This window comes from Antechinus flavipes, chromosome 3 (assembly GCF_016432865.1).
Source record: "Antechinus flavipes isolate AdamAnt ecotype Samford, QLD, Australia chromosome 3, AdamAnt_v2, whole genome shotgun sequence".
NCBI classification, from domain to species: Eukaryota; Metazoa; Chordata; class Mammalia; order Dasyuromorphia; family Dasyuridae; genus Antechinus; species Antechinus flavipes.
Window position 1 is genome coordinate 84,808,364 of NC_067400.1, and position 27,569 is coordinate 84,835,932.

A 27,569-nucleotide genomic window follows, 5' to 3' on the forward strand; every position below is an offset into this window, starting at 1 on the left:
TGATAATTTCTATTAATTTTTATTCCAGAGGTAGGTGCATCAAATTCATCATGTAAGGAAATTTACTGTGGACCATATCCTGAGTCAGAACCAGAGGTAAAGGCCGTAACCAGTTTTATGAGAAGAAATTTGGATCACATTAAAGCATATATAACTATGCATTCATATTCTCAGCTGGTGCTGTTTCCATATTCCTATACTATGAGCAAAAGTAAAGACCATGAAGAACTAGTAAGTAGTACTTGAAAAAAATTTGACTTCTTGTTAACATTTTAAGAAATATTTCAAAACTCTGGATCACATAAAAAAAGGCTTTATTAAATGCCAATTATGTGCCAAGTATTGTGGATACAAAGGGAAAAAAATACTAGTTCCCTATTTCAAAAAGCACATATTAAAAAATAAACTTGTGTTGAGGTGTGAGAATTGAAGGTTGAGAGATTTCCCCAACAGCAATGGGATCCCCCTTGGCCAGTCATAGGTTTTGCAGAAGAATTCACAAACCCCAGTGAATATAGGCTTGAGGATTGTGGAGAGAATAGGTTTACTTAGGCTAAGAAAACAGCTTTCTTAGTGGGCAAAATCCTGTTAGGACTTCTGCAAAGGTTTACACTAAGAAAGACCAGTGGGCTAAGTCCAGAAGGGCATTAGCAAAGATTCGAGTTCAAAGTCATTTTTTATTCGCCTTCTGAGGTTTGAGGCTGAAGTTAGAGGTTGGGGAGATTAAGCGCTAATTTTCAATTCAAGAGAGGGTGATGATTATGTTCCAAGCCAAGATCTCCAATTGAATGAGATTACTTATCTGGGAGTTTCCCTTATGGACAGAAAGGTAGGCTTCTTCCCAGAGACTGGGAGGGTTTGAGACTCTGGATCACCCTTCCCCCAAAGATTCCTTTCCAACTTTTCCCCCCAAAGATTAAAGGGGATGCAATTTACATCAGACCCCCCCCCCAAGAATTAAAGGGGACAAGTTTACATCACTCGTAGCAAAAGTATTTATTATGATGGTATTATAGGAACTGTAGGAAAAATATTTCCCTCCACAAACCTGGGATTCACTTCTACAAAAATACACAACATTCCTAGGAAGAATTAGGGTACAATGCTGGTGGAACATGTCTGTAGGGTAGGACAAAAGCATTAATTATCTCTTGGTGCTACATGTCTGGAAGCCCTTTCTTTAATGATGGAGTCCTCATGGAGCTTAGTTTAGCATCTCTGCTGGGTAATTTGTTCATTTGAATCCAACTCTCTATATCTTCCTTCCTCTGTATCCAAATCCATGTGAAATATGTCTCTGCTTTTTTCCGCATGTAGTGTAAAGAGGCTTACTTACATTCTCCTGGGCAAGACAACTAGGACATGATCAAGTATATATAAAACCTAGGAACTAGGGGTTAGACTAGTGATTTCACTGGTAGAGGAAGCTCTTAGGGAACAAATTCCCTTTACCAATGCAGACCTCTTGTCTGCAATTAAAGTACAATGAGAGGTTAAATGCCCAGGGTCATTCATGCCTCCTTTTGGCCAAATGAGAATGTCAAGATTCTATATCTGATAGAGAGAGAGAGAGAGAGAGAGAGAGAGAGAGAGAGAGAGAGAGAGAGAGAGAGAGAGACAAAGATGTAAAGCAAACTTCAAATTTGGGTACAGAAATTGATTGTCTCCTTCTAAGTTATAGTTTATTATGTTAGTTCTGATGTAAAAAGTTTTGAAATCAAAAGAAATTTTAGAAAAGAAAAACAGGTATTTGTAGAGAGAAGGAATGGAGAATAAGAGAATGATGGCGAGGGAGAGAAAATAATGTGGTAGAGCAGAAAGAGAACTCTATTTGGAATCAGAGGACCTAGATTCTAGATTCTAGTAGCTCTAGTATCACTTTATAGATGTGCAAATTTAGGCAGTTTAGTTTGAATCTCAGTTCCTTAGTTTGAATGAACCTAGAAACATTTGCATTACGACTACCTCACACAATTGTTCTGAGGATCATATGAGATAATGGTGGACTCTAAAGAATTAGAAAAAAATGTTAGCTATCATTAAACTATATTATATGAATAAACTTTCTAAATTGCCTTATAAATTAAATATAAATAAAAATTTAAATTTACATTAGAAATGAAACACTATGAATCAAACTTTTAAAAACTGAAGTATATTTTTAATATGTCTATAAGTGCTTGCTAATTAAAGCCGTTACATTACAAATATATATGTGAAGCAAATAATCCTTTTGTAGTGCAAGGCTCATTTATCTATTGCTTTATATTGTATTATGTTGACGTAGGTTGAATTATATTGTTGTAAATCTCTATTTTCAAATATTCCCTCTACTAAAATTGAGATAAATCTAAAATAAAATATAATGTTGTCATCTGCTAACCATTTCTACCATTCTCCTTATTAAGTTATGCTCTGATGAAAATCCCATGTCTTAATATTTTCAGTCTCTACTGGCAAGCCAAGCAACTCAAGCTATTCTGAGAGTTAATGAAAATATTTATTATGAATATGGCCCTGGTGCATCAACAATATGTAAGTATTATTTCTTTAAGATCTTTGAAAATAATTGTCATATAAGCATGTATATTATATTATATTATATTATAATATGTAATGTAGTTATATATTATAATTTCCTCTTTATAATCTTCTAAAGAGTATACATTTCTCTCCCTCCCTTTAACTATCATTCTTATATATTACATGTCATATATATGTATGAATATATTATGTATGTTGGATTCTTTTCTGCTGTAGTCATTTTAGAAATATAAACATCACATGATATTTAGTAACCCTCTCTCTTTCTCACGTATTCATATTATATATATAGTAACTATATATACACATGTGTACATGTGCATGTACACACAAATACACATGCATATATATATATATACAACTGTTCTTATTTGCATATTACATTCCTCTCTTGCAGTTATTTGATAAAAAAGTTTAGTTGTATTATATAGTAATACACATACATACTATACTTGTATATGTCTATTAATAATGATGTGTAATAACTTATGCTATAAAATACATATACGTAAATATTATATATGTATGTATATGTTTTACACACATAAATTACTAAATAGCACAAGAAAAGTATTTGTTTCTAAAATGATTGTACCTGAGAAGAATGTAACATACAAATAAATGTAACATTCATAAATAATACACTGTAAAAATCTATATTGGAGGAATAGCAGCATACTATGGTACCAAAATGAAGATTGTTTGACACTCTCTGAGATGCTGTTCTTCAGTTTTCTCAGATGAATGTTCAAAGCCTTCACAATTTAGCCCTAATTTGCCTCAGAAATCTAAATTTATGTGACATTACTCTTTGCTTTACCACAGAGTAATATTATTGTTAGTGTTCCATGATCACTGTCAGTTATGAGAACAAATCCCAAAACCTGAAATAGTTTTAGAAATTCATTTGGTCATTTGGTGGGTGGCTTCCTGTCCAATCTCTACCAGCTTTACATTATGTAGTGTTCAGCACAAGCAGTTAAGCAAAAATGCAGAGGATGCAATTTCTGGACAAGATGCATTAGGATACATCAGTAAATATAAACATTCCAATTATTGAGATGTAAGCATAAACATTCGGATTTGGGCAACCCAAAACACAAAGGATGAGTAAATCCAAGCCTGGTTATGATATAAATATTCATTGCAGTTATAGGGCTTCCCAAGTATGTCTGACCTAGGGAGATAGAATTGAAAACACAAAAGATCTAGAAGACATAATCTGACTCTTGAAGAAAGAGGAATGTAATAAAAACAAACATATATGACAGGTGATATGACTCAAGCACAATTACAAAGCCCACATTAATAAGTATAAAATAACAGCCATAAAACATATATTGATGGATGCTGTATAGATAGGGAACAAGAGTAATATCAGAACAATTGTATCTGTGAAGGCTACCTAGAAATCGTGAATTTTGAGTTGAAACTTGAACTCTGTGTGTGTGTGTGTGTTTGTAGAAATAAGGGAAGATAAGATTATATACAGGGGAGAATATTTGAGCAAAAGTAGATTTAGGATAAATAGATTATACTCAAAGGATAAGCACAAGTTTAAATTTGGGTTGGCTTGAGAGATTATAGCAGAGAAGAAAGGTAAGCTTGGAAAGGTACAGGATAGAGAACTTTGAATGTTAAAATAAAGAGTAAAAAGCTGATATAGGATAGAGTCATAGCTTCTTTGGTTATTGAGTAGGGTAGTAATTTTCCAAAAATAATTGAGTAAGATTATTCTGGCAATGTTTTGGGATGTATAGGAAAATTGAGGGTGAAAATTAGAAAGACTAGTTATGAGAGAATTTTTTAATAGTCCAGAAATAAAATGATGGTTTGGATTTTGGTGGAATAGAAGGAGAAACAAATTCAAACAATACTATGAGGGAAAAGATGTTAGGATTTGGCATTAAAATGAAAAGGATATAGGGGAAAGGGTGTATATAGAACTAGTATGCAATGCTCTGCATACAGAAAGTTGTCTGTGAAAGTATGGTGAATTTAATTGGGAAAGGATATTGGTTTGGAAGAGTTAAGTGATTATCTCCATTTTCAGCATGCACAGTTTTAATTGTTTGGGAAATTGGAATATGAGGAAGCAGTAAAGCAAACAGAGAGGGTTGGGAGAGATTTACAATAATCAAAGTATAGAACCAAAGAAGAAGGGAATTTCAAGATGGATTGTAATCAACTATTTACTCATGAAGTACTTATCGAATGACTACTATATGTATATCACTGTACTAAATATCATTAGTAATGTAAAATGCAGTTGAAAGGTTCTTTTCCTCCATCCCTCCAAATATGGGAACTTAGAAAGGGACCATTAGATTTAATCCTGATAAAAAGTAATTTCACTGGAGTGGTTAAAGGTAGTTAAAAGGGGATTAGTTATAACTAATTAGATAACATATTTAACAACCATGTACTATGTGCCAAGCACTATGCTAAGTGCTAGAAATGCAAAAAACAAAACAAAAAAATAAGACAGTTTCTACTCTTGAAGATCTTACCTTTGGGTAGGATAAGACAAAACATAAATTGGAGCAGTAAAAGGGATAGGTAAGAAAGTAGAATACTTGCTGGAACCTGGCAGCTGTTATGAAAGAGAAGCAAACTGAAAATGAGCTACAAAGTGAGTGGCTGAGGCTTTTCAAGTTATATGAATTCTAAGTCAGAGAACTCCCAATTAGTGAGCAGGGTTTAGTTATTACAACAACAATAATAACAACAATCTCTTCTAGCTTTCTCTGTTTCTTTTACTGCTTCCTCATCTTCCTCTCCAGCTTTTATTAGGTTCACCAAAATGTCTGTTCTTAGATGTCTCAATCACAATTAAAATTGTACACATTGAAAACTAAGATTACATCTAACTCCTCAAACCAATACTTTTTCCAATGAAATTAATCAACATCTACAACAACAGCTAACATTTATATGGTACTTTTAAGGTTTGTAAATTACTTTGTTATTTTATTTATTCAAGAATCAACTAATAGAGTTCCAGGAAGATCACTGCAGGAGTATCCATGTCTAATTCTAGCTTCCTTTTATTGTATATCAAGATTGTCTTTAAAATATGCCCTAAAAGAAAGAGCATTTGGAGACTAATTCTTTAGCCATGAACAAAGCAGAAGAAAAGGATTATGGTGCCAAGAATTAAGCTTTTTAGGCCATCCATAAATAATAGCTTAACTGTTGGTACTTTTAATATGAGATTCTTATCCAAGCCTTTCTTAAAATTCTGAATATAACTAACCAGAAAAAAAAAGAGAAGGTGCAGCTAAATGTGGGAGATGATTTACAGATTTTCTCTGAAGGGAAAAAAGAAAGGAAATGGTTTTTTAAATCACATATCCAAAAGGAAACAAGAAACACATTTTTTTTTGGACATTTGGATATCTTTCATAGTATTGCTCATGATAATTATTTGCAAAATAGCATCATTTATGTAAACAATTTCAATTTGTATACCAATATCTGTTAGGAAGATTTAATAGAATTTTGAGAAGAACATTTGATAAGACCTTCCAAATTAAGCCAACATATTCTTTGGTACAAGACAACTTTCCAAAGTAGGTATAGAGGCTGATGGTGAAAAATATATTTCAAAATATGGTTTAGAAGTATGGAATGAGAAAAACCAAAAGTCATACAGGTGACTTAAATGTGCCCTTTTCATTTTTACTCTAATTTCATTTTTACCTTCACAACAATCCCTAGTATAAATGCCCTTCTCTTGATTCACATAGCTGCTGCCCTGGTAGGCCTTTGTCATCTCATGCCTTGTCTATTGCAATGGTCTTCTGCTTGGGTTCTCTATCTCAAGTTCATTCTCTCTCCAATCAATTCTCATTCAACTGCCAAAGGAGGTTTCTAAAGTGCAGGTTTAATCAAATAACCTTGTATTATTGTGGTGTCAAACTCAAATAGAAATTGGAGCTACTAACCCGTATATAAGAATCTCATTGGGGCCACATGTTGACTTAAAAAACTGCATGTTAACATTATGCTCTATTTTGTTTTTATTTAGTTACTTAAATATTCCCCAATGAAAGTTTCATCTGCTTTAGATAGACAGAGTAGTGTTGTGGCCACAATGTGACTTTTGGGCCTATGCTTAACACCCCACTCTACTTCAGGTCAAACTCCAGTTATTCCCTGTTACCTTCAGGACCAAATATAGAATCCTGTTTTGCTTTTAAAACCGTCCACAACTTGGCCCTCTCTTTGCTTTCTAATCTTCTTACACTTTTCTCCTGTTTATCATTCTATTATAAAACCATCTAATATAAATATATAAATATACATTCATTCATTTCTTCTTTTACTTTATTCATTCATTTAAGGCTTCATGGAAGTTTTTTTTTTTTAAAAACTAAGAAAAAGAATGAAGAGAAAGCAGTTATTAAATTTTAATTAGGGATGAAGCTCTGGGCTAAGTGCTGAGGATTCTAATATAAAACTAAGCCAGTTCCTCTTCTCATAGAGATCATGTTCTAAGCAAGGAAGACAACAGATAGATTTCAGGTGTAACCTAAAAGAAGAGGTCCAGTGGTTCTTTTTTAAAATTTTAAATAAAAAAATTTTTTGATTCAGTGCCAAAGCAGAAGATAATGCATCTTTATTATTACAATACTCATATTCTTGTCATGCTAACCCCTCCTCCTCCATTGCCTGAAGGGCAGGTATATTGCATTTCACATCTTTCTCCAGAGTTCGCTAGGACACTGAAGGAGGTTTAGGAGTACCTAGGCTCTCTGTCATTGGCTTTAGCCCATACTTCCTATATTCCCCTAAGTGTAGGAGGGTCCCCTGCACTCCAATTCCACTTAATCACTTAGTTTTGTACTTTATACTTCAAAAGTCATACTGATAAATATATAAACTCATTCCCCCAATATATGAAAGGTATCATTCTACCTCTAATACCTTTTTGAGGAGGGGGAAAGAATTAGGTTCATAGCTTAGTTCATTTCCTAAAAACACCACAGTCCTATATTCCAAGCCTACCCTCCTATCCTCCCAAGGACTTCAATCCCAGGTACCTGACTTTTCCATTTTTCCTGCTGGGTTGGCTGGCTGAAACATCATGCCTGGAATTCTGACTCTAAGATTACTATAGTTTGAACTTCTTGGATCTGGTGGGCATCACTGCTGGTATCTGAAACTAAGAAGGACCCCAGCCCCAATTCTTAGAGTTGAAGTTGGGATAAAAAAGAGAGAGGGAAGATATCCTCTCCCTCTCAGTTTAGTTCATGACATCTATGATGAGGATTCATGGCAATCTTTGTTTTTTGGACATAGTAGGAAAAGGTACAAAGGAAAGAAAAATTATGGTCTTACTCTGGGCTAGTTTTAAAGATATAGCCTATTTTTGTTTATGCAGCCAATCAAAGCAGGGTCCTCTCAGCCAGTGGTAGAGGACTGTGGAAGGGGAAGCAGGTGCCTCCATGTTAATGATTTGGATATGCTCCATTATACTATTTTTTCATGAATAAAACTCTATCAGATGTTGAATTAGTGGCCAATGTTAGCATTGGAACTTTATTTTATGTGTCTGAGGAGGTGGGACTGCAAAGTCAGTTGCCAGGTTCACATTCATGATGGCTGATTTCTTCGTTGATGACTGGGGTGGGGAAGGCAACCTAGAAGCAAGACTAGTGATTATTTTTGTGGGGTGAGGACCCCCAGGTGTCTTGGCTTCTTTATACTTTTATTAACAAAATTAATATTACCCTTTATTTTTTTTTGCATGGTCATTTATCTATGTTCTCATAGCCTATAGTAAGGGAGATAATTTCTAGTGGATCCTCCCAAACTGGAAAGGCTAACCAGATGAAAGGAAATACTCTGTGAGGTGGAAGTGAGTCATTAACTGGCAGGTTAGACTGAACAGAGTTAGCTAGAGTAAGGAGAAAGGAGACATTAAAGGGAAACCATCATGAGGGAGAGGAAGAGTACCTCATATTGGGTTTAGTCCTGAAGAGAACTTAGCAAAGATCTTCATCATAAGAGGTTCTTTTATAAGGGAAAGATAGCCCTGAGATTTCTGAGGGAGACCAGAGAAGTAAAGGTGGGAACTCAGAGGAAAGGTCAAAGAGAAAGGAAGTGCCAGGGAGCTTATAATGGGGAAATTAAGGAACCAGATCTGGCTGACCAAGTCCCAGACCTTTCTAAAGATAAGCTAATCAATATCTCAAAAGTTATTTAAAGATACCTAGAGATTTGAGTGATAGATAAGAGTTTCATCCTTACAATCACTCTATAGCAACAAGATAGACTAGGAATTGGTTATATCTGATAATTGCCAGATGGGCTTCTTCCTGCAGGGAAGATAGTTCACATCACTTAGAGAGGTTGAATTTAGAGTAGGAGTATCCACATCAGGAAGACTCAGTTTAAATCTGGCCTTAGACACTTACTAGCCGTGTAACCTTAGTCATGCTACTTAATGCTACTTGCCTCAGTTTCCCGGTGGCAAGTAAAATAAACTGGAGAAAGAAATAGCAAACCACTCCAGTGTCTTTGCCAAGAAAACCCCCAAAAGGCTCACAAAAAAGTGTATGACAAGTTCACACATAGAGGTTATATTTAGAGAGTGGTCACACCATGAAAATCTTTTGAGGAATTTAAGGCTGACAAAGCACTTTCTGAACAAATTATCTCTTCATTTAGATGAGGAAACTAAAGCTTGTGACTTGGCCAGGGTCAAGTAGCTACTAAGTACCAGTGTTAAGAATCAAATCCAGGTCTTTTGACTACCAATCCAGTGCTTTTCCATAAAACCATAAAGTTTTGAGATTTGACTGTTACTACTTACTTTCTGTCCAGCTCAAGTATATAAACTTGAAGGGAGGTAAGAAAAATATAGCCAATTCAAAATTTATTAAGTACCTATTATATAACATGCCTTCAAAGACAATCATTATTTTCTCATGAGACTCACAGCTGAGGTATAAAAATGGTAAGTTATTTTCCCTTGGTCACAAGCTAATAAAGTGTTTTCTTGTCTCTAATTATACTGTACTACCCTTCCTCTCCATGTATACATAGTTAGAATTTAATTAAACACATTTTTATTAAAGGCCTTCTCTTTATAGATAAGTATAATATAACATAGTTTGAGGAGGAAACAAAGTCTCACAATAGAAAGGGGGAAAAATCCAGGAGGCTTCATATAGGATACTTAAGTCTTGAGGTGAATTTTGAAGGATTCAGAGAGAAGGTGAGGAGGAAGTACATTTTAGGAATGAAGAATCCCTTGGATTCTATTAGATTTCTTTTTGGTGTGGGGAGCATAATTTGAGGTTATAAGGTAGTCATTATATAAATCAGTTATCTTGGGGTTACCTTTGTTTCACATAGTAATTAACTTATTCATATTTTTCCAGATTTATCTCCTGGAGGTTCAGATGACTGGGCCTATGACATGGGCATCAAATATTCTTTTACTATCGAACTTCGAGACAAAGGCCAATATGGATTCTTGCTTCCAGAAAGTTTTATCAGACCAACAGTGACAGAAACTTTTGCAGCTGTTTATACAATAGCGTCTCATGTCATCCTTAAAACTTAATGTACCCCATTTTAAATAAATGATTTTAAGATAGTATCCATTATTTTATCAGATTTTTCAAAAAAAGTCTTAGTTTAGGTAAAAGGATTTTCTAGCCTTTCAAGTTTTTATCAAAGGGATATAGTCAGCAAATGCTACTTCTTTGAGGGAAGGAGGTATAATAGTAAAGGTGACCCAGTATCTTGTTTTAATTTTAAAAGTAATTTAAAAAGTCAGTTCTATGTTCTTGCCGACTAGAAATGAACCTCAAATTTAATGATTATAATGAGAAAGCAGGAAAAAAAAAAGTCAGTATCTATCAAATTTTGGTCCAAACTTTTGACAGATTTGTTCTTGTACTTCAAATAAAAGAAAGCAACATATTACTTTCTTCTTCTGTCTTAGATTTTGTTGTTATGTGTACAGTGGATAGTGGTCTAGATCTGCTTATTCATCCGTGTGAAGGACATCTATTGTGGAAACTGTTCCGACTGTAATTTAGCCAAGACGAGAAGACTCGCAGAGGCCAGAGGTCGCTCTTGGACCCCAGTTTAAAACCCCCTTCATAACAGAACTGAGGATGCTTTTCTTAGCCCTACTCTTGGGGGTGCAGTGGGGCGTTTGGTCCTGAAAGCAACGTGCTGCTGTCCACTTGCAAAGACCAGGAGACAGTATTACATAGAGAACGTCAGCGCTGAGAAGGGTGCTGCGGACCAAACTACTCAGGAAACTAGAGTCTGAACAGGCGCAGAGACAGGAAGGGACAGCTTGTCAAGTCCTGAGAGCAGGAACCGTCTTTTCCCTGCTCTTGTCTCCCTCGCGTTTAGCTTAGGGCCTGGTGCTTAATAAATGCTGGTTTAACATGAGTGAATAAAGATCACACCGTGATAAAGATGGCAGTCAAGACTAGAAGTTTCACCAATACTCTTCAATAAATGTTTGCTGAATGAATGAAACAAATGACAAGCATTAACGGGACATTTTGTGTTTAGTATGTGTCCTGTTGGAAATTTTATGATGGGGAAAAAAAAGAAAAAATGGTCTCTTGTTGCTTTTCTTCCTCCCCTCCCCCCCTTCCCCTATCTAACTAGACGCATACTGCTCTATAAACGGGTAAAAATGAATGCGCGCTTCTGCAAAAGACCAAAATTATCTCTGCACAGACTCCGCCCCCGTCTGGGCTCAAGCTGAGGGGGCGGAGCCTCGGAAGAGGCGTGCCCGTGACGAGAGGTTTAGGACACGGACGACTAATCTGGAGGCCTCGAGGAGAGGCGTGCCCGTGACGAGGAGCGTGCGCACTGACGACAAATCCGGTGGCCGGAAACGGCTTCTGCCCGGTCCAGTGATCTCTCGGCTTCCGGCGGAGGAGCGAAAGGGAATCTGTGCGCGGCCCAGTGATCTCTTCGCGGCGGCTCCTTCTCCTCGGTCTTCCCTCCGGTGTTTCCTGGCCTCGCCCCTCCTCCTCCCGCTCTTCTTCCCGGTTCCCTCGCCCGCGGCCCGTCTCTTCTCCCAGCTTTTCCACCCCTCGCCTGACCCTGGCTAAGCGGCGGGCGGGCTCCGTTTCCCAGCAGCCCCCGGGGGCCCCCGCGAGCCGAGGGTCCGTTCCCGGGAGCCGCGCACGCTGCTCCTCCTCCTCCCGAGGCTCGGGCCGTGGGCAGGGAGTCGCCTCCCCCGCTCCTCGGGGCGGTGGCGGAGGTGGAGGCGGTGGCGGCGGCGGTGGCGGGGGCGGCGGCGGCGGCGGGGGCGGCGGGGAGCGCCCTCGGAGGGAGCTCGGGGCGGAGGTAAGCTGTCCGTGTTTACGTCTGTGCGGGAAGGGGGCTGGGCCGGAGGGGGCAGAACCCTGCGTCCAGCCCCACTTAGGATGCTTCCTGCTTCGGAGAGCAGGGCAAGCTTGTGCGGAGTCCTCCTTAAAACGAGCAGTTTGCATTAGGCGGTTTCTGAGGTCCCCTTGTAGAGAGCCGCGTGAGGCCGGAGTTGGAAGACTGGAGTTCAAATCCAGCCTCGGATGCATTCACTTAACCGGCTTGCCTCGTCTGTTAAATGGAGATCATAATAAATACCCATTTTCCAGGGTTGCTGTCAAGATCAAATGAGTTGATAATTGTAAAGCACTTAGTAAGAAAAATATCAACTGTGGGATAACCTGCAGTTTATTGCTCCTGTCCCTCATCAGAAGGAGCATTTAAGAAGCACTTACTACTATACCAGGCATTATGCTAAGTATTGAGGGAAAAAAAAAGACTCTTTTCCATGCATGAGTTCCCTATGCAAAATACTGCCGTCTTTTATCCTGCCTAGTAGAAATTATGCTAAGACAACGCTACAAAAGAAAAAAAAAGGGACAACAAATAATTCCTGCTTTCAAAGAACTCAGACTTATGGAAGAGCAACTGGAAAACTATGCAGGATAAATTGGAGAAAATATCAGAGAAAGCACTAAGATTGAGAAAGATTGGAAAAGGCTTCTTGCAGGTGTGGGACTTAACTGAGACTTGAAGGCAGCCTGGGAGGCCATCAGGCTAAGGGAAAAGATTCTAGAACATGGGGCAGCCATCGAGAATCACATTTTTAGTCTTTTGTTTTTTTTCCTGTAGACTTATAAAAGAGAGGCAGTGTGGCCTAATGGATGTAGAACTAGACCAGCTTATAGTCAGAAAAGTTAAATCTTCTGGCATGCTGATTGATGGACTGTGGGCAAGTCACTTAAACTCTCAGTGCCAGAGACAGCTCAGTAAGGATATATATTGCTGAAAAGGTGGAGATGTTAGCATTAGCAGAGGTTTCTTACTTGGAGTTCCCCATCCCAAGTCCTACCAAAAACAAATGTGAGAAAGACCAGTAATAAAATGACATACATATTATAGGTGTCTCCTTATTTCTCGTCTGGCTGCATGATTTTGGAACTTCCTTCACTCCATCATGCTCAAGGAAACTGTTGATGGAATAGCCTCATGTTTTTGTAAGGTCCCCTAATTCTTGCTTGCTACTGCACCTCCTTAGTGTTTTGTCCTTCTTCCCTCTGTTTTTCTGTATTTTGTATTTTGACTTCCCTCCTTGAGAGAGCAGGAACATTCCTCTCCCTCCCCCTTATTAATATTCCCAGTGCTTATAGGTATTTAATAAATTTTGATTGGTTGACTTGCCCTTTGTATTAGTATAATTATTGAGATTTGATAATTAGCCAGGTTTAGGTTAGAGTTTTTCTAGTTCACTTATTTCAGTCTTAAAGTGTGATTCTTCCTAATCTTTTTTGGAGGTTTCTTTGCAGAGATACTGGAATGTTTGCTCTTTCCATCTCCAGCTTATTTTATAGATAGAGCAACTGAGGAAAACAGGGTGAAGTGACATTTTCACAGTCTTATAGCTATTAAGTGTCTAAGGCCAGATTTGAATTTAGGAAGATGAATCATCCTGATTCCAGGTCTGGTCCTCCAACCACTGAGCCTCCTACCTGCCCCAGTTAGTAAACTTTGGGTTAGAGATTTTTTTTTCCTAGGCTACTATACAAATTGTATTGAATGACAGAGGGAAGCTTATTTTAGAGATGTAAAAGAAGATAAAATTGATGAACCCTAACAGATCTCACCTAACAGGGTGAGAGAATGAAGAGATGAGGACACTAAGGTTTCAATCCTGGGGGACTGGGAGATCATAGTGTCCTTGACAGTAATAGGGAAGTTAGGAAGGAAAGTGGTTTGGGGAAACTACAGGGAGTTTTGGAATGGTTTTAGCAATGGTTGAGTTTAGGATGTTGATTTCATTAGCCTAACTACGTTTTCCTTTAGTCTGGAGGAGAGAAGGAATATACTTAATTGTATATTTTTCTATTATCCTTTATGAGAATATTTAAAGGTTTTGGAAATTGCTTTATTTAAACTATCACAGTTGATTAGTTATGAACTGATATGGAGGAGGTGGTCTTGATCTAGCAGGAAAGGATGAATGATAAATCAGAAACGGAAGAAGGAAGTAATGAACACATAGAAAAGAAGGGTAAGGAAGTATGTAACAGAAGATTCAGTCTCTTGGGTTAAGAGGTTATAAATTTTTCATTTCTTTTGAAGAGTTATTGTCTTGGTTATTATAAAAATGGTTGGTAGGAAAATATTCAACTTTTTTGTCTTCAAGATGCCCTATATCCTTTATATGCAAAATAATACATTTTTATGTGCAATAATAAAACTTTGAGGACATTTGATTTTTGTGGTTATAAAATGCCTAAGAAATAGCCACTTAGGAATAGTTGTTCAGTAGGCAGCTCCAGGAATTCCCTTACTGTTTTCTCCTTTGAAATTTTGCTCTCCTATCCCTTCATACCTTAATGAAACCTGGAATCTACAATCTGTGTCTTGTTTACCTCCTGGTAGCAATCAATTAGCAAAAATTTATTAATCACAGTATATGTGCCAGATACTGTGCTAAGTCTGGGGATACTAAAAGAGGCAAAAGACAAACCAATGCTTGCCTGCCCTTAAGGAACTTACCATCCAAACAAAAATGCAAATAGAAGTAAAGCAAGCTATAAATAGGATAAATAGGAAATAATTAACCAAATTCTGGCAGAAGACTGAAGAACTGTTGGAAAATCTTGAGAAAGGGAAAATTCTTCATTTTCTTCTCTGCTTTTTATGTTTGAGCATTTTTAACAGAGGAAAAAGATTTTTTAAACTTAGGAGTAAATAAAATTTCAGTCCTTTTTACTTGAGTAGCATAAATTTAGTTTATATGGTAAATATATTTTTAAACGGAAAACACAATGCTTTGATACGCACCTCTTATCTCTGCCTGAATTTGTGTTCATCTTTGATCTCAATTGTAACCTTTCCCAGTTTTGCAATGTAATAATTCTTTTGTGAATTTGGTCTCAATTATTTAAAACGAAAGTATTTTACAGTTTTTGTCTCTTTTTTTGGTTAAAGTAGTACAAGATGTCAAAAATTAGAAGAAAGGTCACAGTGGAAAATACCAAGACCATATCTGATAGCACATCCCGAAGACCAAGTGTATTTGAAAGGCTTGGACCCAGCACTGGAAATACAGCTGAGGTGAGTCATTAGCAGTATAGACTTGAGAATCCTTTTGGAATTCCTAATGGTGAATATTGATTGGAATTAGCAAAAAACTATTAGCTTTTGATGTAGGAATATTGATAAAGTTGTTTTTTGGTAGGTTTTTTGAATTACTTTTTGAAAAGAGCTAAAAAAAAATTAATACTTTAATAAACTTTTCTAATTTGCCTTTTATTTGCATTACTTTTAGACTTATTTTGCTTTTGTCTCTCAGTCATTTTATTACTAAAATGTCATGGATATCATCCAGTAATACCTTTCTCTTTTAGACACAGTGCCGAAACTGGCTGAAGACTGGTAACTGTCCCTATGGGAACACATGTAGATTTGTGCATGGCCCTTCACCTCGAGGCAAAGGCTATAGCAGCAGTTATAGAAGGTAAAGTTAACTTTAAAAAAAAATTGTTCATCTCTTGGAAAATGTGAACATTTTATATAAGAATAGAAAATCTGATGAATTTTTCTTTAGTGGGGCAGGGAATGGAAAGTAGTAAATTCTAAGAAAATTGTTAAAAAGTAACATTTGATATTCTAATATGGGATCGTTTTTTAAAAAACTTTTTCAAGCTTAATTTCTTCATTTTAAATGTTTTTAATAACTTTTTCTTGCTTTTTGTTATTTCATTAACTTTATAGTGCTTAAGAGGATCCAAATTAACTGACAGCAAATGGTTTATATAGGTAGTTCCTTTGTGAATTTCTTGTATGTTTATTTTATTAATAATATATTTAATAATACCTTTAAGGCTGTGCTAGTAGAAGTTCAAAGAATCTCAAGAATTTGATTTTTGTTGTTTACCAATTTTATTTTTGGTGAAAAGGGAAGTGTTTGTAACTTTTTAAAACAAATACTTTAGTAGTTTTGAAACATAAATTAGTGCTATTGATCAACATGAAATAAAAATGATTATCATAAAGAAAGTAAATCTTTATAGTAACTATGCTGGTTGTAAAAATATTCATTTAATTTCCTCTTTTAAACTGTATGCTTTGCCTTTCCAGAACTTCTAGTAATAGTATAAAATTTATATAGCAAGTCAGCCTGTTCTTAATTTGAAAACTTGTGGGAACCATGTAATTAGGGGTAATAACTTTTATTTTTAATGTTCTCCCTTAGTTTTATTGATGTTACTTTCGCATCTACCTGTCATTTCCCATTATAGTTTAGCCTCCATGTAGCCCTCCATTGTAACAAAGTAAAACAGACAAAACCAACCGACAGTGATGAAATGCAAATGTAGTTCTGCCTCTCTCTTAGAGGAGTGACATGTACTTCATCATGTCTTCTTTGAGACATGAGAGATTGAGCATTACATTTAATTGAAGTTCATCTGTCTTTTGGTTTTGTCTTAATTCTATTGTAGTCATTGCATATATTCATTAGTTCATAAAAGTCTCCCTATGAGTCTTAATAATATTTCATTACATTCACTTATAGTCTGTTCAGCTCTTTGTAGTTGATGAACACATAATTTGTTTATAGCTTTTAGCTATTACTGAAGATGCTTCTGTGAATATTTTGATTGTCTAGGGACTTTTCTTTTTCAAGCCTTCTTGGAGAATATGCCCAGTGATGTGATTACTATATCAAAAGATAGTAACTGTTTATTCACTTTCCTCTACTGATATAGTTCCTAATTGTTTTCAGAAATGGTTGGACTAATTTAGAGGTCCATGTAGACTTCCTATATTTGCTTGCCTTCCCATAATGGCTACTCCATGTTATACTATCTCCACTTTTACTGTTTTCTACTTACTACTTTAAAGAAGTCATGTATATCATTTTCATTTTCTAGAAGGAGATTTTTAAAAGGTAAATAAAGTAATTTATCTGTTCAGGAAACAGTGACTTTCCCATGATTAATGCTGAAGCTCTGGTTTCCGAAAGCAGTATTTTGGTTGCTTTTCCTTTCTCTCTCTTCTCCTTACCCTTCCTTTTTCTCTTTCCTCAGTGTTTGGCAAAAATAATTTAAATTCAAAACTAAAATGAAAATAACATAACATCAGAAAATTTATATTACACAGATTTAATATTCAAGCAGATAATTTTTGGATACCTCTTTTGACAAAAAATGTAAGCTCTTATCGTATACTGTATTAAAAATACTTTAAAAAACTTAAGAACTTGTTAGTGATAAAAAATGAATTTCTGTGATCATGTTGTCTAGTAGACTATAAATTCTTTGAGGGCAAGAACTGTCTCTCCTCTTGTATTTGCATCTCTAGTGCTGAGAATGGTGCTTGTCACATAGTAACCCCTTAATAAATGCTTATTGATTGATTGAAAGAATTGTTTAATGTCACTATATTTGAACTACTTAAAAATTTTAGCAAAGATGTCTATAAATATGTATTTGATTAAATTGTGAAATTTCTGTTTAGGAACTTTTTTCTTTCCCTGTGGTTTGAAAGCTAGCTTTTTGCAACTTAAAGTATTGGATCGATGATTTGTTAGAGGGTCATTAAATTTATATGTATCAGAGCCTGAATTTGGGGTTCTCATAATATTTCTGACTTAGAGGCCAGTTCTCACTTTATTTTATATGCCATGTTCTCTCTTAAAATCTTGCTAATATTTTCTTCTGGTGTAAAAACATATTATAAATGACTTAATTTTAATTATGTATTTGTTGAATATATCATGTGTTTAACTCATTACCCCAGGACACCTAACCTTAAATGCCTCTTAAACTGGTTTATATGTCACTAATAATTAGTATATAGAGTTCCTTAGGCCATTTTTTTCATTAGAGTGGTAAGAACTATCACTTAATTTTTTATTTCTCTTGAACTAGAAAAATACCAGGAATGTTTTTTAAAATAGCATATATATTTATCTGATAATTTGTGGGGTAATATTGTCAATAAATTGCTACATTAGCAAATGTATGAGTTGATGGTTCTGTGAATGAACTTAGCTTAACTATAATGTTAAATTTTACTAACTCCATTTCTCAGCTTTATTCCTTGAATTTTTTATTTGATAAAATGACCTCAAGCCCAGTAAATATGCCAGATGATTGATTAAATAAACTTTCATTATCAAGATGGGAAAAATTAGATTTTCATTTCCAAATTTCCATATCTAATCTTGTCCCTGATTTTCCACTTAATTATGGTTGACCATAACAAATATTTAATTATGTATATTTTGAATGGTATTGAGAGTATTGCTCCTTTTTGTGTGTGTGTGTGTGTACATAAAGTTGAATTATATGGATTAATTTTTCCAACTTGAGTAGTCATTAAAATTTTGAAAGTATCTACATTTAAAAGTGACTTTTCTAGTTATTTCTCTGAGTCATCCCACATTGTCTGTCTTTTTCTAAATTATACAGGTCACCAGAAAGACCCACTGGCGATCTTAGGGAAAGAATGAAGAATAAGAGGCAAGATGTGGAAACAGAGCCTCAGAAACGAAATACGGAGGAGCCATCTTCACCAGTTAGGGTAGGAACATGTTTTCTTAAATATCAAATAACTTAGAAGATCTTTCTTGATGTTCCTTTTTTTTTTTTTTTTAATAACTTTTTATTGATAGAACCCATGTCAGGGTAATTTTTTACAGCATTATCCCTTGCATTCACTTCTGTTCCGATTTTTCCCCTTCCTCCTTCCACCCCCTTCCCCAGATGGCAAGCAGTCCTTTACATGTTGAATAGGTTACAGTATATCCTAGATACAGTATACGTGTGCAGAACCGAAGAGTTTTCTTGTTGCACAGGGAGAATTGAATTCAGAAGGTATAAATAACCCGGGAAGAAAAACAAAAATGCAAGCAGTTTATATTCATTTCCCAGTGTTCTTTCTTTGGGTGTAGCTGCTTCTGTCCATCTTTGATCAATTGAAACTGAATTAGCTCTCTTTATCGAAGAGATCCACTTCCATCAGAATACATCCTCATACAGTATCATTGTTGAGGTATATAATGATCTCCTGGTTCTGCTCATTTCACTCAGCATCAGTTCATGTAAGTCTCTCCAGTCCTCTCTGTATTCATCCTGCTGGTCATTCCTTACAGAACAATAATATTCCATAACATTCATATACCACAGTTTTACTCAACCATTCTCCAATTGATGGGCATCCTTTCATTTTCCAGCTTCTAGCCACTACAAACAGGGCTGCCACAAACATTTTGGCATATACAGGTCCCTTTCCCTTCTTTAGTATCTCTTTGGGGTATAAGCCCAGTAGGAACACTGCTGGATCCAAGGGTATGCACAGTTTGATAACTTTTTGAGCATAGTTCCAAATTGCTCTCCAGAATGGCTGGATGTGTTCACAATTCCACCAACAATGTATCAGTGTCCCTGTTTTGCCATATCCCTTCCAACATTCCGCATTATCTTTCCCTTCACTCTATAGCCAATCTGACAGGTGTGTAGTGGTATCTCAGAGTTGTCTTAATTTGCATTTCTCTGATTAATAATGATTTGGAGCATATTTTCATATGTCTATAAATAGTTTCAATTTCTTTGTCTGAGAATTGTCTGTTCATATCCTTTGACCATTTATCAATTGGACAATGGTTTGATTTCTTATAAATTAGAGTCAATTCTCTATATATTTTGGAAATGAGGCCTTTTTGATGTTCCTTTTTCTTAGAAAGTTAAAAAATGATTTTGATTTATTATTCTTAGGTTGAACTTTTAGCAGCATTTTAAAAGGTAACTGCGAGATATTATTTAGGAAAAATGTCTTTTAGAACATAAAAGTCCATCTAAAATTGCTTTAAATTCTTTATTTTAATTAAGATGCTATAGCATTTGAGAAAGAAATTGATTATCAGGAGCTAAAGCTAGGTTTTAGATAGAGTGTCTAAATCCTGATGGGATCGCTGTGGGACTAGTCCTTGGTTTTATTGGTTTTGAAACTTGATTTTTATTAGTCCATTTATAGATGATTAGACTCTGGAGGATTGAGTCACATCAACAAAGTGAGAATTATGTAGTAGAATCCATCTTACAAATTTATATTAGGAGACATGAAAGCAGTGAAGATTGATTTTTCTTGATGGTTGGTCTTTTTTGAGTTTAAATTATAGAATTTGAAGATTGCTTAGTAAGCATACAATCATAGTAAAGATATTTGGGTTTTCTTAAGAAATTTGCATTTTGTCTTGGTAAAGTGGTCAGAATTCCTGCTTCTCTGGACAATGTGGGATAAATATTAATAGATTATTTTTTTTGCCTCTCCTTTTTTGGACTCCCTATAGTTGGCATCTTTTTTTTTTTTTTTTTAAAGACAATTTGATCTCAGATGTTAAAATTAACCAAGGTAATATGTTTTCTTTGAGTATGTTCTGTGTGCTTTGATGTAATTAAGGGGGCATAAAGATTATATCAGAGGGGTAACTGTTTTTGACTTACCTAAATTTGGAAAGTATTCTTTCTTTTGTATTTTTACTTTCTTTGGCTCTTTATTTCTTAAGTTGTGTCTGAAGTATGATTTCTATGAGAAGCATTTACAACCTCATGACTGTGAAGTTATACTTTATTTAATCTGATTAAAATTTAATTGGGCTTCAAGGTGGCTCTATAAGTAGAGTGCCAGGCCTGAATTTAGGAAGAATCATCTTCCTGAGTTCAACTCTGGCCTGAGGCGCATGTTAGCCACGTGACCCTGGGCAAGTCACTTGCCCAATTTCCTCATCTAAAATGACTGCCTTATCATCTTTTTGCAATCTCTATCCCTTAAGCCAAACCCATATAGACAGAGGACCATTGCTCTGGATGTAAGGATTCCTGAGGGCTGCAGTCACATTTATTCTTTGTGATCCTAATTAGTGTTTTCTTGACAAAAAATATTGGAGTGGTGTACTATTTCTTTCTCCAGCTCATTTTATAGTATTAGTATAATCTATGTTCTGATGCATTTTTATTTATTTTGTTAAATATTTCCCAATTATAGTTTAATCTAGTTCAGGCTTTCCCTCCCAATGTTGGCTGTGATGCTGCATTGGGCATGGTTGATGCTTCTGCCTGGGCTTTCTCTTTGTTAACTCTGGTTTCTGGAGAAGTCTCCTCTCTACTGTCACCTCTTTCTTTATAATCTCAGCCTCTCCCTAACTACTTGTGTTTTCCATTTCTATCTTTAGATTCTCACTAAATCTTATTAGCTTTGTTAGCTCTCTCTTTCTCAGTCATACTCCTTAACTCCATGTCTACCTCAAGGTTCTGCCCTGGGCACTTTTTTTTCTTTTTTATTCTCTCCTTTTTTGACCTCATTAGCTTTCATGAGTTCAATTAATCCTCTTGTTAATGTTTCCATATACATATCCATTCCATCCAAGCTTGGTCTCCTTATCTATCAACAATTCTACATCAGCAACTGGCTGTCCTATGAGCATTTCAAACTCAACATGTCCAAAAGAGGAGTCATCTTTCCCCTCAAATTTTACTTCTCTTTCGAGCTTTTATTATTTTATTATTGAAGGCACTTGCAATCTTTCAATCATCTCTATTACACCACCTCAGTGTGTTCTTTGGCTTCTTACTTTTCCCTCATTCTAATAATCAGATTACTTGCCATATCTTAACGTTCCAACTTCCATAAAATCTTTTACATACACTTCTTTTTCTCTCACAGCCATCATTGTGATTGAAACCTGTGTCATCTCTCACTTGAACTGGTTGCAGCAGTCTTCTAATTATCTCATGTTCTTAAAGTGTCTCCTTATTCTGGTCCATATTCTTCACAAAAAGCTCCCCAAATGATTCTCCTTTATAAAGCATGGGTCTGACCAAGGTAGCCTCCTTTATCTCCAAGAAGAACTATAAACTCTACAATTTGGCCTGATCCTATCTTTTTTGTTTTATTGCCCACCTCCATACATTGTTTTATCCATTTTAGCTTTGCTTGTTCCTATCACAGAATATTCTGGCTTCCCTACTTTGCATTTTCTATGGGCTCTCACGAAACTGGACTGCTCTCCCTTTTCAACTTTGTCATTTTAAGAATCCTTGATTTCTTTCAAAATTAGCTTAAATGCCACTTTTTGCCAGAAGCCTTTTCTGGGCCTTCTCACTAATAAGTACCTTCACTAGCAAGATTACTTTTTTGTCTGCTTTTATAGATAACATGTTGGGCTTCTTGTTTTCTCTAGCTAGACTGTAAGCTCCTTGATACTAGAGACTATTTTATTTTGTATCTCCAGTGCACAATGCAGTGCTGGAAACATACTGTGTTGTTATTAGCTTTAAATATCAAAATTTCAGTTTCATAAGGGATTTTGAATTTTTAAGGAGGGCTTCTTTTGCAGAAAAGGAAATTTACAGAATAATCAAACTGATTTTAAAACTTGCTAGGTTTCTCATTTATTGAAAACACATAGGAAAATACTGTCTAAAAGTTCTTTTCATGAACATGGCCTCCTGAAATTAGAATTTCCAAAAGACAATGTTAGCTCAGCCTTTTGTCTGTACTTAGGGTGGCACCTCTGGATGAATGTGAAAATGATAGCATTAGCATGACAGGATCATATAATAGGACTACCTGTTTGTCTGTGGACTTTATTGTAGCCTTTTTTGTGTGCTAATTTTATTTGACTTTCCCCATTAACAATGTAAATGAATATTCTTAAAATGAAAGCTAGACAAATCCTATGTACTAAGTTGCCATCTTGCCCAGCAGGGAAACTTTTGGTGAAGTGTGCAGAAATACGCTTCTTCCTAACACATTCATGCTCATCAGTGTCTTGGCATGATAGTAATAGGAGACATATTTAGTCAGTTTTGCTCAGTCTTCCTGGATTCCACAGTAAGTGTTGAGGTGGTGCTGTAGATAGAGTTTGGGACCTGGTGGACATAAGAAGACCTGAGTTGAGATATGATCTCAGGTAACTATTAGTTGTGGGACCCTTAACAAGTCACTTAACTTCTATTTGCCTCAGGGTCATTAGTTGTAAAATGGTAATAATAACAGTACCTACTTCCTAGAGTTGCTATGACAATCAAATGAGATGTTACACTTAGCAGAGTGCTTGGCCGATAGTAGGCACTATATAAATGCTTATTCCTTTCCCTTCCTTTTTCTTCTAGCTGCTAAAGTATTTGTCGAAGTTTGGTTTGGGAGTTGTTCCTTGTGAGTTTAACAGAACAAAGGAATACAGCTGGGAGGAACTAATGGCCACCAGGACTTTTGCCTGTGCTGTAATTGTTTTAGTTGAGTGCCTGTTCCTTTCTTTGAGCTTTTCTAGAGGGTTCTCAAAGCTTTTGGTGAGATTAAATTTGAGCTGCATCTGAAATTGGGCTTCATTGCTCTGTATAGTTACATGCTGCCTTTTTTGTGTTCTCTTTTTTAAATCTTTGAAAGTCAGTGTCTAGCTCTAAGCTTCTGGAGTCCATTTATGATAGAATGGAATTTTTTTCATCCCTGTTGGGGACACAGCAGCATGCTATTAATTTTTTTGTACTATGAGTTCTTGAAGTTTGAGCAGAATCTGAGGTACAAGGCTCTTGTGTAACAGTGCTATTTTCTTGTTTTATGCAGGTGTTTTTATTTTTTATGCCAAAACTGTATTTGTTATTCTGTGGTCACTCCCTGTCCATCTTCATATTTTGTTGCTGTGATCTTGCCTTAATTTCTTAACTGACAGTCCAGCTCTTGACTTCTGCTTGGTGTGAGTTCACCAATGTGAACTACGACTTGACTCATCATTCTTGTGATTTTTTTTTTTGACTGAAACACCCCTTGTTGGACATTGCTTCTCTGTCAATGTTGTTTTCCCCTGTTTCCTAAATGTGTTGTCTTTACTTCTTAAAAGGTAAGTTAAGGTAAAAAGGTAAAGTAAGACCTTTACTTCTTTGAGGTCTTAAAAGGACTGTCCACTTGAGGATAGTGACAGTCTTTTTGTATTTATATCTCCAGTGGTTAGCACAGTGCATAGAATGTGATAAGCATTTGATCCAGGTGCCTTTTTAGTCATTATTTCAATGTTCAGGAGAAATAGTCATTCATTGATTGCTCTTTTCTCTACTATTATCCACTCTGATTTGTTCTGCTGTGATAGAATTTTAGATTCTTCACTGGCTAGAAATAATACCTTAAAGTGGGCATTATGATTTTAAAGAAAAACTCATTGACATTTGTACCCTAGTACTAAAATGCTAAGAGAAGATTACAAAGCTATAAAAAGTTGTTATTCTAGCCTGTAGGGGGAAAAAATAGCTTATATAATAATAATTTAATTTTGCAAAAATAATTTTATTTGTGTATTGACTCCCATCAAATTAATTGGGAATTTTACACTAGCAAAACTTTTTTTGACAGCTTTTGACAACTGTGGTCAGGGCAAATAAATAGAACCTGGTTCTGATCTCTTCCTTCTGTCTTGGGCTCCTTTTAGTTACTTGGTCCTGAAATCAACCTGCCTAAATTATTGTGATTAGTAATTTTGGATTTTATTCTCTTTGCCCTAGAAGCCAAGGGAATTCCTTTTCTATACTTCACATTCTGCCACTTCTAGTGGTTAAATCCCATATATATAATATTTGTATCTTTTTACATATATATATTTATATACATTCATATTATACACACATACACACACACACACACACACACACACACACACACTCCTATATATGTATGTTTGTATCTCTATATAGTGACTATATATTAATCTTTTAATTACATAATATGGTTGCATTCAAATCCTCAGTCTGAACCCAACTTCCCTTTTGCCTCAGTTTATTATAAAATAAGGGAGTTAGATAACCAGATTTCCTCTCTGTTCTAGATTTATGGTATTAAGTCTTACATTTGTAATAAACAAAATTTAGAATTTAGCACTCCATATCCATATCTGCCAATTTCTGTATCTATTACACATTTCTTTAGTATTCATATGGTAAGCTGGATCATTTTAAAAAATATTAAGAGAAGAGATTATCATTATGTTAAGATTTAGCATCTTAATGAAAAGGCGTAGATGTGGGGGTAAAGATCATAAGCTCCATTAAAACAGGAATTGATTAGTAATTTCCTGTAGTGTCTGGAGGTTTTTCAGATGATATTTATAAGGCTGGTATAGCTAGATGTTTAATTTGCGATTTAAAATAGCTTATTTTTTGTTATAGAGTTTTGCTTTATAGGCTAAGATTGTACCTGGATTAATATGAAATCCTTTAAGTGAAGATGACTTATTAACCTTAACTATTAATTTATTTGCTGTTTAATGTTGTAAAAAAATTTTATATATTTTGATTCCTATGAAAACAATTGTGTTTTTATTAAAGAAAATGAGGAGATATAAAATAATTTTTGAGAGAATTATGTCTCTAGGAAAGAATAATGTTTATATAGTCTTATTCAGAAATGAAATTATTAAATGTTTAAGAGTACTATATAGTAATAAGTATTTATGAAATTATGCTCAATCCAGGAGGCAGCTAGGTGGTGCAGTGGATAGAGGACCAGCCTGAAGTCAGGAGGACCTGAGTTCAAATTTGGCCTCAGACATTTACCATTTCCTGGCTGTGTGATCTTGGGCAAGTCACTTAACCCCAGTTGCCTCAGCAAAAAAAAGAAAAAAAATATGCTAAATCCAGATAATTCCAGGATATTGTATAAATGTTTAAATGACTATTTTCCCAGTACATATCACTCATGAAGTTCACAGAGTTTGTGTGTTTAGCTTTTCTTTTTACTTAAACCAGCTCTGTTAATTGATAGATAATTGATAGATACATTTTTAGCACTTTTTTTTTTTAAATAAAGATGTATTAATAGAACAATGGAATGAAATGTCTAGAACTTACTGCTTTGGGTAATTGGTTAACTATTTCTTAGATTGACTTACTAACAAAATTAGGAATAAATGTAAATTGAGACTTTTCTCTTAATCAAGTCATACATTAAAAAAAAAAAACCCAAAGCATTAATAATTTGATTATGTGTGTGTGTTTTAGAAAGAATCTTCAAGGGGAAGACATAGGGAGAAGGAAGACATCAAAATCACTAAGGAGAGAACTCCAGAAAGTGAAGAAGAAAATGTAGAATGGGAAACTAATAGAGATGGTAAGTTTAAAAAAGATGTGAAGGAAAAGTTTTTGCTTAGGTAACTCTTGATTATTTACATTGTGATTTTTTTGTGATCTTAAACTTTTCCATTTGCTATCTTTTAGTTTTTTTTCTGTAAGATTTTTGTGTAACCTGCCTCATTGTGGATGATTGGTAATATATCAGGAAAAAATATTGCTTTGGAATAGATTAGAGGTGGCCAGTTGCTCAGCAGTTAAAGTTAGCCTTTTCTAATTTTTTTTTCTGGGGCCATTACACATCCTCCAAACCTTTTAATGATAGCCCTTCTGCTCTGTAGTTCTGTTAGGTAGAAATTATTGCCTTCTTTGCTTATTTCATTTTGTTCCCACCTTCATTTGGATTATGGGAGTTATATCAAAGCAAGTTTTGGTACCTTTAGGCATCTTGCAACCAAATATTTATTAGTTATAACTTACTATGCAAGCAGGTGGTGTAATGTCTATAACTGCTATAAAACTTACATTAACTAGATTTCTCAATCAAAATTTAGTTTTAATTCATTTAAAAATTGACTACCTCTTTAAAATATTTGTAATTGTCACAACACAGAACTACAAGAATGTGGATTAAGCTTTATGGTTACACTATAAGGGACTCAGTGTATTTTGTGTAAATGAGGAGAGAAAAAATGAGGAACAGTAGAGAATGGATCACTCCTACCAAGTCCATGAGTGAAGAGCAAAAAGATTCCTGAAGATTCTTGGAAAAAATGGGCAGAGGTGGGATAGAGTTGGGATTTGGGGCAGTGGGAGAGGGAGTAGAAGGAAGGGATTGAGTCTTGGGGGCTGAAGAGACATAAAGTTTAAATTTAATAGCTGGGAGAGAACACTCTTAATTTGGGAAAAGGTATATATACCTGTGATTTGAGTTGAGGGCTTCATTATAGATTTAATCTAGGGAAAAGTTGTTACATTAGGAGATCGGCTTTTGGGAATAATATTGTGCCTCCATGGAGAAAATCCTTGTCTAGGAGGAGTTATATGAGCTTCTATGGGTTATAGGCAACCCAAAAGAGGGAGAAGAAGAGACATAGACTCATTGTGGCCAATAGGACGGAAATAGTTATAGTATATGAAAGTGGCAGAAGTAAAGTACATTTTAGGATATAGTAATTTCTACCATGTAGTCTTGTTTTTTTAGTCACTATTAATTCTAGCTTCATCATTGAATCACAGAATTAAAAATATGAATCTAATCCATGAATCAGAGATTAAAATTTCAGAATAAAATAGAAAGGAAGGAAATCAGGTAAGGGACAAGAGCAGATAAAAACTTCTTAGGAGAAGGTGCAGTGGAAAGAAAACTAACAAACACAAAAGTTGAAAAAGAGGGAAGATTTTGAGAAGAAACAGCAG

At 35.3% G+C, this 27,569-nt stretch overlaps 2 protein-coding genes across 10 annotated transcripts in view; both read left to right on the forward strand.

Moving 5' to 3' along the window:
* Positions 1–10,485, forward strand: part of CPB2 (carboxypeptidase B2) — a 36,473-nt gene extending 25,988 nt beyond the window's left edge. The window contains exons 8-10 of the mRNA XM_051990524.1: positions 29–231; positions 2,448–2,535; positions 9,936–10,485. Coding sequence (XP_051846484.1) covers positions 29–231; positions 2,448–2,535; positions 9,936–10,120 — 476 coding nt within the window. The 3' untranslated portion in view covers positions 10,121–10,485. The remainder of the gene's footprint in view (positions 1–28; positions 232–2,447; positions 2,536–9,935) is intronic.
* Positions 10,486–15,018: 4,533 nt separating this feature from the next.
* Positions 15,019–27,569, forward strand: part of ZC3H13 (zinc finger CCCH-type containing 13) — a 72,008-nt gene continuing 59,457 nt past the window's right edge. For all 9 annotated transcript variants that reach the window (XM_051983817.1, XM_051983818.1, XM_051983824.1 and 6 more), the window contains exons 1-4: positions 15,019–15,144; positions 15,438–15,547; positions 18,507–18,618; positions 26,082–26,190. In XM_051983817.1, the coding sequence (XP_051839777.1) occupies positions 15,028–15,144; positions 15,438–15,547; positions 18,507–18,618; positions 26,082–26,190 (448 nt within the window). In that variant the 5' untranslated portion in view covers positions 15,019–15,027. The remainder of the gene's footprint in view (positions 15,145–15,437; positions 15,548–18,506; positions 18,619–26,081; positions 26,191–27,569) is intronic.